The 12,152-nt window shown below is 49.6% G+C and overlaps 1 protein-coding gene across 1 annotated transcript in view; it reads right to left on the bottom strand.

Moving 5' to 3' along the window:
* The window catches only part of DEPDC5 (DEP domain containing 5, GATOR1 subcomplex subunit), a 66,419-nt gene extending 59,836 nt beyond the window's left edge, over positions 1 to 6,583 (bottom strand). Inside the window, exons 1-4 of the mRNA XM_054712697.1 lie at positions 6,563 to 6,583; positions 5,573 to 5,690; positions 1,875 to 1,962; positions 885 to 931 (exon numbers count right to left, since the gene is read on the bottom strand). Of these exons, the coding sequence (XP_054568672.1) occupies positions 885 to 931; positions 1,875 to 1,962; positions 5,573 to 5,630 (193 nt within the window). The 5' untranslated portion in view covers positions 5,631 to 5,690; positions 6,563 to 6,583. The remainder of the gene's footprint in view (positions 1 to 884; positions 932 to 1,874; positions 1,963 to 5,572; positions 5,691 to 6,562) is intronic.
* Between the last annotated feature and the right edge of the window lie 5,569 nt (positions 6,584 to 12,152).

The following is a 12,152-nucleotide window of genomic DNA, read 5'->3' as shown; positions in this document are numbered from 1 at the left end:
AAAAAATGAGAGAGAAAAAGACAAGACACACAGAGAAAGAGAAAATAATTTAAGAAGCAACATAAAAAAGTTCAAAAACAAACAAACAAACACACAAAAAAGAAGTTCAAAGAGCTATGAAAATTCAGAAGAAGAAGTAGTGATGGTAGAAAGAACCAACTCTACAATGAGTCCTGGGGCGAGCAGGAGGCAGCCGATCAATGGTTCTCTCCCATCATTGATGTTTCTCTCTCTCTCTCTCTCTCTCCCTTCCTCTCTGAAATCAATAAAAAATATATTTTAAAAAACTAAAAGAGAAAAAAGAAAGCATGCTTTGCCAGCAATTACTTTGGAGTTAAGTGTAAAGCTTCACCTCTTCAGATTAATTTTCCTCCTGACACTAAATTAAGATAGTTTCTTCCGTGCCGGATGCAGACAAGTGAGATTCACTGACAGCTTTGACAGTGGACCATTCCTTCAGAGATAACGCAATAAGGAGAGAAGTGCTGTGCCCTCACTCCTGAGGTTGTAAAGAGAGGTTTCTTGCCCTAACCGGTTTGGCTCAGTGTTCAGAGCGTTGGCCCCGGGGACTGAAGGGTTGAGGGTTCGATTCCAGTCAAGGGCGTGTACCTGGGTTGCAGGCTCAATCCTCAGGACAGGTGCGGGAGGCAACCAATCAATGTGTCTCTTTCACATTGATGTTTTCTCTCTCTCTCTCTCTCTCTCTCTCTCTCTCTCTCTCTCTCTCTCGGTCTCTCCCCCTCCCTTACACTCTAAAAAAAAAAAAATCAATGGAAAAAATAACCTCTGGTGAGAATTAACAAAAAGAGAGAGAAAGTTTCCTGCAGTTTCTGGGACAGTAAAATATAAAAATCTTAGAGAACAGAAATGGAATTTTTTCTTACCTTTCTGTAAATCTTCCTTTAGTGACTTGACTTGCAAAAGCAGAGGGCTGGGGGGAAAAAAAGCAAGAAAAAGATGGGATGCTATAAGCAGTAACTAATTAGCTTTCTTCATGCAACCCCCCTCCAAAAGGCAAACTAACCACTCTGGACATATTGTAACTTGCAGCACAACAAAGTAATCCTGCACCTGCGCTCAAGGAAATGGGAAAACGCTACAGAATTTTTCTCTCTCCTTTTAAAATCTTTATTGTTGAAAGTATTACATAGGTCCTCCCCCCAGTAATCTTTTTCAGCCTGCCAGAACTTTTCATAGAGTTGTCAACCCGGCTTCAAAAACAGAAAGAATGGTTCTGGCCAGTGTGCTCAGTGGTTAGAATGTTGGCTGGCGCTCCCAAGTGTCGAGGGTTCAATTCCCAGTTAAGGACACATACCTGAGTTGCAGGTTCAATCCCTGGTCCTAGTTGGGGCTTGTGCGGGAGGTAACCAATAACCAATCAATGCCTGCCTCTCTCTACCCCTTCTTCCCTTCCACTCTCTCTAAAAATCAATGTAAAAAAATGTCCTCGGGTGAGGATTAATAAAAAATACAAACAGAGCCCTAGCTGGTTTGGCTCAGTGGATAGAGCATCGGCCTGCGGAGTGAAGGGTCCCAGGTTCGATTCCAGTCAACGGCACATGCCGGGGTTGTGGGCATGATCCCCAGTAGGGAGTGTGCAGGAGGCAGCTGATCGATGATTCTCTCTCATCACTGATGTTTCTATCTCTCTCTCTCTGTATCCCTTCCTCTCTGAAATCAGTAAAAATATATTTAAAATAAAATAAAAAGAAAGAATGCACCACTTTTTAAAAGATTATTGGCTTACCGAATCCTAGAGGGCAGGAGCATTTTTATCCCAAGGCAAAGAGCTGTCTGCCCGTCAAGCCCCTTAAACAAAATCTCATCTGGAAACAGCCGCCAGTTAGCTCCCTCGACCCCAGCCAGGCACTCACCTGTATTCATCGTTGGGGTGAGCAATCTCCACAATGTCTCCGAGCTTGATGTGAGGAAACACTTTGGGGTTCATGACCAGCTCATCATCTGAAAGACAATTCGGCAGTCCCAAGCAGGAAACACACACACACGTGGGTGACAGGCGTGGTGCGTGTTCTCACACTGGGTCCTTGCCACCCCCTCGGGCGGGAATGACAGGACAATCCCTTGTATTTATCCAAAATGACCCGAAGATACTGTCTTCATACGACCCTCACAGTAAATCTTTGGATCTAGCAGACATGAGGATATAACCTAGAATAGGTTAAGGGTACACAGCTAGTAACAGCACAGCCTGGACTGATGACTGCCGAGCCCAGAGCTCCTTCTACCTAAAGCCCACCACCTCTCATAGGTCATTAAAATCAAGCCAAATAAAATGGGCTTTGCAGGTCAGCATCTGATCAGGGGAAAAAACTTCAGATACCATTCACATTAGGATCCAAAGAGACCCTTAAAATAAAGGGAGGACATGGTTTCATGCTTTGTTTGGGAGAGAATTCTTTCAAATACAACATACTCAGAGCTATAAAGATGGGAGTGATTTTTTTTTTTCCTCTTCTGGTATTTCGGGAAAGACATGGCCTTTAACTAAGCTAAAATCATGACAAATAAGTATATCTAAATTGCAAACATAATCAGACCCAGTCAAAATTTGGCCTGGGAACCCAAAGCACTGGGTTAATCCCAAATTTTATTTCATATATATGTATATATATTTTTATATGTTATTTTTTTATTGATTTGAGAGAGGAAGAAACATCTATGTGAGAGAGAATCATCGACTGGCCGCCTCCCACATGCATCCCAACCAGGGGCATCAAGCCCACAACCTGGGCAGGTGCCCAGGTGGGGAATCAAACCAGCAGCCCTTCAGTGCATGGGACAATGCTCAACCAACTGAGTACACCGGCCAGGGCTTCTTTGGCATATTGTTTCCATTGATAGTTTTATGCCAAATCCTGTTTTATCCCAACTTCCACAGACTGAATGAAGCTCCCTGAGCATATATTCCTTCTGCTTCATGTTATCATTTCCTTTTTGCTCGTCTGTCTCTTCAAGCTGAATGCCCCTTAGAGACAAAGGACCTTATCATGCTCATAACCTTTATGTTTGGCACAGGGATGCACCTAAGAATGGTTGTTTTTATTTATTTACTAGAGGCCCGATGCATGAAGATTCGTGCAAGAACGGGCCTTCCTTCCCCTGGCTGCTGGCACCACCTTCGTTACAGCCGGAGCCACCTTTTTGCCTTTCCGCCTTCCCACGCTGCCCAGAGGCCCAGAGTGGCTGGGGCGATGTGGAACACCTGCGTCATCGCCATGGCGATGACACAAGTGTCCCACCCTGCTCCTGGCAGCTTGCTGCCTGTGTATGCAAATTAACCTGCCATCTTTGTTGGGTTCATTTGCATACTCACCCCTGATTGGCTTGTGGGTGTCACGAAGGTATGGTCAATTTGCATCTTACTCTTTTATTAGTGTAGATAGTCCTACAGGAAACACGGTACAGCACGTAGCTACCTTGGCCTCGTCGACATGAAAAGGCAGATTTGTACACATCATATCTACTACTACATAGGGTGGGGCAAAAGTAGGTTTCCAGTTGTTCGTATGGAAAATAGTACAATAATTAATAAATAATAATACAAGCATAAACTCTGTGTTTCGTGTACTCACGACCAGAAACCTACTTTTGCCCCACCCTGTTGTATCCTTCCCTCTACCAACAGTGATTTGTGTTGGCTATTCAATTCTACTTCACCCATGTTTAGGCAGCATCAGCTGCAAACCAAGGATAATGTTAACCACAGAGGGTGAGTTTTAGCAGACCCTGTTTTAAGTATAGCAATGCCTGGTATATCCTGGTCCTGGTCATGATAGTGGCTGCGTTTATGGAATTGCACTAACAAGCCTGCTGTTTTGCTAAATACTTTATATACGTCACCTAACTTGATCCCCACACCTTATGACAGAGAAACGAATGTCTTTCCACCCGGCCAACGTGGCTCATTGGTTGAGCATCAACCTGTGAATCAGGAGGTCATGACTCGATTCCCGGTCAGGGCACATGCCAGGGTTGCAGGCTTGATCCTCAGTGTGGAGTGTGCCGGAGGCAGGCGATCAATAGTTCTCTCTCATCATTGGTGTTTCTATCTATCTCTCTCTCTCTCTCCCTTCCTCTCTGAAATCAATAAAAATTATACTAAAAAAAAAAGTTTGTTTTTCCTTTTTGGCAGTCCTTGCTTTTGGAGCACATGCATACTAAAATGCAATTTTAAAACAACTCATTGTGTTATTAATTCCAATTGCTGAAACAAATAAGGTTGTTAAAACAGAAAATTATTTATTTAGCAAAAAAATCCTATTACGAAGTATCATCCTCTGCTGCAGATTTATAGACTCAAGTGCTCAGAGAAGCGACATCCGGCCCGTGGATGTGCAGATAAGATAAGCCAGGGGCCACAGGGAAAGCCAGAGGCAGAGCGGACACTCTGGATTCTGGTTAGCGCAGGGCAACACTCTGTCTTCCTGCCCCTTCTCGCATGGCCTCAGAGCCATGCAAAGCTTCATGCTTGGATCATACCTGTCTCATGCACATCTGCTATTTCTCTCATTGAATGTAAGTTTCTCTTTTCTGCCAAACCAGTGCAGACTGGAAGTGTATGGAACGTAGACAGTAAATGTGTAATAAGAACCACAAACAAATGAAGGGTGTTAAACTGGCAATATTCACAATGCTCCTTAAAAATCAGAGTGCAGCCTGGCTGGGATGGCTCAGTGGTTGAGCACTAACCTACAAACCAGTAGGTCACAGTTCGATTCCCGGTCAGCCTGGCTGTGGGCTCCATCCCCAGTAGGGGGCGTGAAGGAGGCAGCTGATGACTGATTCTCTCTCATCATGGATGTATCTGGCTCTCACTCCCTTCCTCTCTGAAATCAATTTAAAAAATACTTTTTAAAAAAAGAGTGCAAATGCTTTTAGAAAAGGCCTGGCCGTAGCCGGTTTGGCTCAGTGGATAAAGCACTGGCCTGTGAACCAAAGGGTCCCAGGTTTGATTCCGGTCAAGGGCATGTACCTTGATTGCAGGCTTCTCCTGGGTCGGGGCTCTTGCAGGAGGCAACCAATTAATGTGTTTCTCTCACATTGATGTGTCTCTCTGTCTTTCCCTCTCTCTTCCACTCCCCCTAAAAAAAATCAATGGAAAAATATCCTCAGGTGAGGATTAACAACAACAACAAAGAAAGAGCCCTGGCTGGTGTGGCTCAGTGGATAGAGCGCCTGCCTGCGGACTGAAGGGCCCCAGGTTTGATTCCGGTCAAGGGCACATGACAGGGTTTCGGGCTCGATCCCCAGTAGGGGGCGTGCAAGAGGCAGCCAATCAATGATTCCCTGTCATCATTGATGTTTCTATCTCTCTCTCTCTCCCTTCCTCTCTGAAATCAACAAAAATATTTTTTTAAAGAAAGAAAAGAAAGAAAGAGAAGGTCTGTACTCTCTGCTCCTACTGCCCTTCCACTACTGCATTAGACTTGCGGCTTTACTCAGACAAGTCGCCTGTCTCGCCTTCATAGTCACACGAGCCCGTGGGTCCTTTTCAAGGCACTGGACACACCAGAACCTCGGCCAACTCACACAGCTCCCCGTGGATACTGACCACTGCCCCCAAAGCCCTTCTTGTGGATGACCAGTTTGTAGACCTTGGTTGTTCTCATCTTGCGCGGTGGTTTCCTTCAGCTGTTCCAGGCTTGGGGCAGAGAAGACATCTTGCCTCCCTGCCACGGAGAAACACAAACAAGGCTGTCAGACTTGCCCTTGCAAACGGCACTTTGGTTGGAACCTCGGGCACCCACTGCTGCTGCTGCTCAGCTCAGAGGGGGCACCGAACCTCTGGATGAAAAAGGAACGCCTCCAAGGACAAGGAGGGATGGAGGGCAAGGAGAACCAGAGAATTTGGGGAACGAGAGAATCCGGGCCACGCTCTCGTCCTGCCTCCAAGAAGAAGAAGACACTCTCTCTATCACACTCCTACAGGGGGAACTTGGGAGTGAGAAGGGGGCACTCATTACCTTGTCTCGATCTCCACCAATAACACCCCAAAAATAAAGAGCTTTTAAAAAAAGGTAAGCACACTCCTTCCGTGGGAGGGAAGCGTGGGCCGGAGCGGCGAGCTGACTTGGCCAAAAATCACTCAGAGGCTGAGAGGCATTGCCACAGTTCCTGTTTGGCCATCCATGTCTTGGGCAAATAAAAGAGTATAAATGGGAGGAAGGCAAGGGTTCATTCCCCGAACCTCTCCATCCGTACAAACTCTCAGCGGGTCCCCCGCACGTTCACCCATTCCACAGCGGAGGCCCGCTGAGATTCAGAGAGGTACAGAGTCTGGTCTAAGGTCACACAGCGGGTTGGGGGTGGGGCCTCCCTCTTGTTCCCCAAACCCGGGCCCCGGCTGGCAGCTCCACTCACCCGCAGCGCCGGACCCCCCCTTCCCGCTTCAGCCCGGGGGGCCCCGAGGACCGGACCTTCGCCAGGTCCCTCGCGCCTCCTCGGGACGCCCCTGCCTACGCCTCGATCGCCCCCCGCGCAGCTTTCGTGCCCGAGCTCCAGCCGCCGACCGGCCCGCCCGCCCCAGCGGAGGAGCGCTCACCTGAGAACCCGCGCCGCGCCGGTGGCTCCGCCCCCGTGGCCACGCCCCCCTTCCCGCCCACCCGCCCCGGGCCGCTCTGGCCCGCTCCGGCCCAGCCTCCGCTCCTCTCGGTGTCCGCGCGACTTCCTCATCCGGGCCTCGCGCCGGGGGAGGCGGGGCGTCGCGCCGGGGGGCGGGGCCTCGCGCGCGGCCTCCTGCTCCCGCTGCCCCACGCGCTTCCCGCTTTGCAGGCCTGAAGAGCTCAGTAAGCCCCTTAGAGAGAAATGCCTTTACCTTCTGGTCATTTCTAAACAAATACCAGCCCGAGATCTTCGTTTCCAACGTAGTGATTCCCCCCCAACAAGGCAAATTCAGCAGAGTCTCCCGGATCTCTAAGGGGAATGTAATGTATGGGACCCTCCTCTGGCCTCACCGGGGGCTACTGAGAGGCCGAAAATCGTTTCTGGGGGAACTTACGTAAAATACAAAGGGTGCGATCGCCCCTGCTGGAGAGTACCCGTCTTGAGGGGCTTTTCAAAGCCTCTTCCAAACCCCAAATAACGTGTGTCCTGGTCTGGTTATGAATGATAGCTGCCATGGCTTCCACAGACACCCTTGCTTGATTGTCACATCCCTTATTAGGTGGCAAATACTACCGTGTTTCAGGCCCCAGGAAACAGGCTGGGGACCCGAAACGCCCCGGAAGAAAGCAAGGACGCATCCTGACCCCCGTGGAGTCCAACTTGGCTCCGAAGGCCAAACGTTTAGCCAGCCTCTTCATGTCACACCCAAGGGCTCAAAGCATGTTCTCTCCCGACGAGCAAATCTGAACTCATGAAACTGGCCAAGGCTCCGGACACGTTGCCAGCTCTCTCTGATTGACTATGATAATATTCGGGGGAATTCGGAAGGCTGAAAGAAAAAAAAAAAGCATTGCATCCTGCAAGGGGACTTGGGAGTAGCAAGACAAGTAAGCTTCCTTAAGCATCCATGCTTTTACTTTAGGATTCAGAAGTTAAATATTAAATCATTGTAATTGTTTTTTTATATATTTAAGGGAAACATATAACCAAGGGAACTGCAACAGTTCCAAAAATTTTCAGGGACAAAATGTTACACGTTGAAGACTTTTTATGTTGCCAATTCAGAGACACACCAGACCCCCCAGGCTGTTTTCCATCCTTCACAGCAATGGCTGATGGGAAGTCCTTCCCCTGAGGTGGCTAATGGGATTCTTTCCCTTGCTCTCGGGGGAATTTGATTCCACCGCCTGAGAGCTGTCCATGGTTGGTATCATATCTTAGAAATGAAAATATCCCACTTTTTAATTTGGCATAAACTTGGGTAACACCTTAAGTTTTTTTAAAATACATTTTATTGATTTTTTACAGAGAGGAAGGGAGAGGGAGAATTAGAAACATCGATGAGAGAGAAACATCAATCAGCTGCCTCCTGCACACCCCCCACCGGGGATGTGCCCGCGACCAAGGTACATGCCCTTGACTGGGATTGAACCTGGGACCCTTCAGTCCGCAGGCCAAAGCTCTATCCACTGAGCCAAGCCAGTTAGGGCACACCTTAAGTTTTGAGATTTTAAAAGACTTGTCTAGCCTTAGCCGGTTTGGCTCAGTGGATAGAGCATCGGCTTATGGACTGAAGGGTCCTGGGTTCGATTCTGCTCAAGGGCACATGCCTGGGTTGCAGGCTCTGTCCCCAGTAGGGGGCGAGCAGGAGGCTGCCGATCAATGATTCTCATCACTGATGTTTCTATCTCTCCCTCTCCTTCCTCTCTGAAATCAATAAAAATATATTTTGGGGAAAACAAAACACTTGTCTAAAGCTGGTCAAGGTAAGGGGAGGCTGGCGCTCCCAGACTGGGAATCCAACTGCCTCGGTTCTACCACCATTGTGCTACAACCACCTACAGGATGTACCCAGAAATTCAGTGAGCAAGATAAATATTATTTTTAGTGCAATATTTCCAAGTCAAAATTAATACAAAATTTCATTATGTACAGAATAATCGCATATTTACATAAAGATGAGATCAATAATGATGCTCTGCAGAGTCGTATTAGAGCCTGAGGCAGACAAACCAGTAATTCCGGGTTTCTCAGATCCCCTTCTATAGGTGAATAGTTGCCTGAGGAAGTACTTGAGGAAGCAGATTCTGTACAAGTAGAAATGTTTTAAAGCGAATTTCTAGTTAATTCATCCCAACAGCGTCTATAGTAGCCTATACATGAACTGTACATGTATATAGACGATACGTGGACTCACAGGCTATAAACGATAGGGTTGGCATTGTTATGGGAAAGGGAATCTGGCCCTGAGGGGGGTGTGACTACGGCCAGCTAGCAGTGTGGGTTCTTGCAGGAACAATTTCACGACAGCACATCCAGGTGGAATTTAGAGGATGTTTATTACAGCTGGGGGCAGTGAAACAAGGAAGGGCCTAGAGTAGAAGCAGCATCAGGAGAGAGACTAGGTAGGGGCATGAGCCCAGGCTGGACTGCTTTGGCTCACTAAGAAGTCAGAGAAAAGGGCACCTTGGAGACGGGTTCAGGGGGGTTCACCCTGGATGCAAGTCTCATGGGGTCCCTTAGAGTTTAGATTCCTGCCTGCAGGGGAAGAAGTGGGGGGAGGGAAAGGCATGGGCATGCTCCTGGGATGGAGAGAGCACGCTGGAACCTTCATTTTGAGGGTTTTTAAAGGCAGCAACTTTAGGGAAAGTCTTAGGGAAGGATCTCAATAGAATATCCATCCGTTTTATGTTGATGTGCTAAGATGAGATTTATTCCCCTAACTTCATCTATCCTTCCACGTAGCTGGCAAATGGCACTAATTGCATTTCTGCTACCTATCTCCCCGAGTAGGATGATTTAAGCTATTTTATTTTATTTTTTTAAATATATATTTTATTGATTTTTTTAACAGAGAGGAAGGGAGAGGGATAGAATTAGAAACATCGATGAGAGAGAAACATCGACCAGCTGCCTCCTGCACACCCCCTACTGGGGATGTGCCTGCAACCAAGGTACATGCCCTTGACCGGAATGGAACCTGGACCCTTCAGTCCACAGGCCGAAGCTCCATCCACTGAGCCAAACCGTTAGGGCTGATTTAAGCTATTTACCCTCTGGTTGGGGAGAATTAAACCATTTACTCTTTTAAAAATATATATGTATTTATTGATTTAGAGAGAGAGAGAGAAAGAGAGATAGAAACATCGCTGAGAGAGAAACATCTATCAGCTGCCTCCTGCATGCCCCCTATTGGCATCAAGCATGCAACCTGGGCATGTGCCCTGACCAGGAATCAACTCGTGAGCTCCTGGTTCATGGGTTGATTGATGCTCAACCACTGAGCCACACCAGCCAGGCAAACCATTTACTCTTAAGTGTCCTTGGTTACAGAAAATACGATTTTGTAATTTACTAGATGGCTGTAAACTGCTTGGCCATTTAACTGTTCCCCTATTCCACTTGTCCTGGCTTACTAGCCTGTCACAGCATTTGGATTTGGATTTATCTCTAGCCCCAACTAAAGCTGGGAAAACTATTATCTCCGCCATGTTGGCTGGCTCAAAGATATCTTGGTCAGAAAAGGGGAAAATAAAGTCTCCCCCAAACCTTGAAACCGTCCTTCAAATATCTATTGAGCGGACACCATTAGGTACCCAGCAAAGAATGATGAACAGAATACACAAGGGAGGGAAGGGACAGATGATAGTGAATAGAGAGATGAAAAGGGGCCATTTCAGCTGGTGTTAAACGTATGAATAAATTAAAACAAGCCTTGCAGAGAGGAGGCAGAGAGGTGCTATTTAGATTTAGCGATCAACATAATTAGAAGGAGGAGGCGAGTGTCATGACCTAAAACACTGATTCCAGTTATAAAGAGCTCTAGGACTGCCATAGTGGAAGGCAGGAAGTCCCTGGTATTGCAGCGCCAGGCCAGAGAAATGGTGGACTGGACCAGGGTATTTTCAGTCGAGACAGACACTGGACCCTGGGGTGGGGGGGGCTCAGCAGAAGTAGCGTAAAACGGCGCGTTCCGCTTTAAGAGCACAGGCCGCAGGGGCGGGGCCTAAAGCGACGGGGGTCAGCCGAGGGCGGGAGGCCGACGCTGGAAGGGCCGCCCCTCGGCGTGCGCGCGCACCGTGCGGGGGCGGGACTTGGGCGAGCCCGCATGGCTGTCTCCGGCCCCGGATGAGGAAGTACGAGGAGGGGCGGGGAGGGGGGGGGCGGTCGGGAAAGGAGGGCGAGGATCATAGAGACGAAGAGGTGGCGGCGGCCGGAGCGCCCCGGGCTCTCGGCACTCCGCAGGCTCAGGTAGACTTGGCGGCGGCGGGGCTGCGGCTGCCGAGGCCCGGCCGGCGGGGCGAGTGCGGGCCGCGGAGCAGGCCTCAGGGTAAGAGGCGGGGGCGGGAAGGCTTCGGGCGCAGCCGCCCCGCCCCACTCCACCCGGAGAGGACCTTCCGCCGTGAGGTGCAGGTGGAGGGGGAGCCCGGCCCCCCGCTCTCTCGGGGTACCGAAGGGAACCGGAGCTGCGCTGCGGGGCGGCGGAACGCCCCGGGGAGAGGGAGGAGACCAGGCCCCCGCGTCGCGAGGGGGAAACGGCCTCCCCGAGTCATGGCTCCGACGGGGGAGAGACACTGCTCTTCGACCTCGCTGCGGCCGGAGACCCCCCAACTTCCTTCAGGGAGAGCGACGCCCCGGGTCATAGGCGGACGCTCTCCCCCGGCTCCAGTGCGTCTATCAGCGGAGCTAAGCCCCGCTCCCGGGGTGCGGGAGGGCGATTCTGAATTTATTTTAAGGAGGGTATTTAAAAGATACCCCCCCCCCAAAAAAATAGACCTTCCCCCCCACACACACACTCCTCCGATTTGGTCAGCGCCAGCCCCTCAAGTGAAGAGCGAGCCTCAACTTGCCTGAAAGTGACAGAGGGCATCTCCCTTCCCTGGGGAAGATAGACTTTACGCCTTTATTTCTCACCTTTACCCTGGCATAGAGGGAGGAGAACCCAGAACGTATGGTGTTCGAAGCCAGCCTTTCCCCCCCTCCCCCGATCATGCCCACGGAGGCTCGGCGCCTCGCTTCCCTACCCCCCACGGCTCCTGGTGTGCACGGAGCTGCTTCCATTTGCACAGTTGGCGTCTGGAGTGAGAGAGTTGCAAGCCCCTGTCTGCCACCTCCCATCCTCGTGACCTTGACCGATGGCTTCACCTTTCTCACCCAGCCCACCTCGGGTTTGGGTCGACTTGTCCCAAGGGCTCCAGGAGACCGTGTGTGAGTGCTGAGTACGGTAGTTGTAACCTTTTGGGTCCATTGTTGCTATTAACTGTTACTTAACTTGCTTTTAAAAAGGAAACTAATCTCCTCTACAGAGAAACGGATTTTTCCTCTCATCACCCCCAACCCATCCCTCCCCAGCCCCAGCCCCCCACCCCCACCCTCCATCGCAAATGTTCAACCCACTCTTTCTCACGTGAAAGGAGGCTTTCCCCCCCCCCTGGGGTGGAGAGAGAGGCGCTTCTAATCCTTTTAGATCCTGCTCTATTCCCCCCCAGGGAACAGAGAGGGCCTCCGTTAGAATGATCTGGAAAAGA

The sequence above is a fragment of the Eptesicus fuscus genome, chromosome 23, assembly GCF_027574615.1.
Source record: "Eptesicus fuscus isolate TK198812 chromosome 23, DD_ASM_mEF_20220401, whole genome shotgun sequence".
Taxonomy (NCBI): Eukaryota; Metazoa; Chordata; class Mammalia; order Chiroptera; family Vespertilionidae; genus Eptesicus; species Eptesicus fuscus.
The sequence above is the reverse complement of the archived record's forward strand: the minus strand, read 5'-3'. Positions and strand labels throughout refer to the sequence as shown.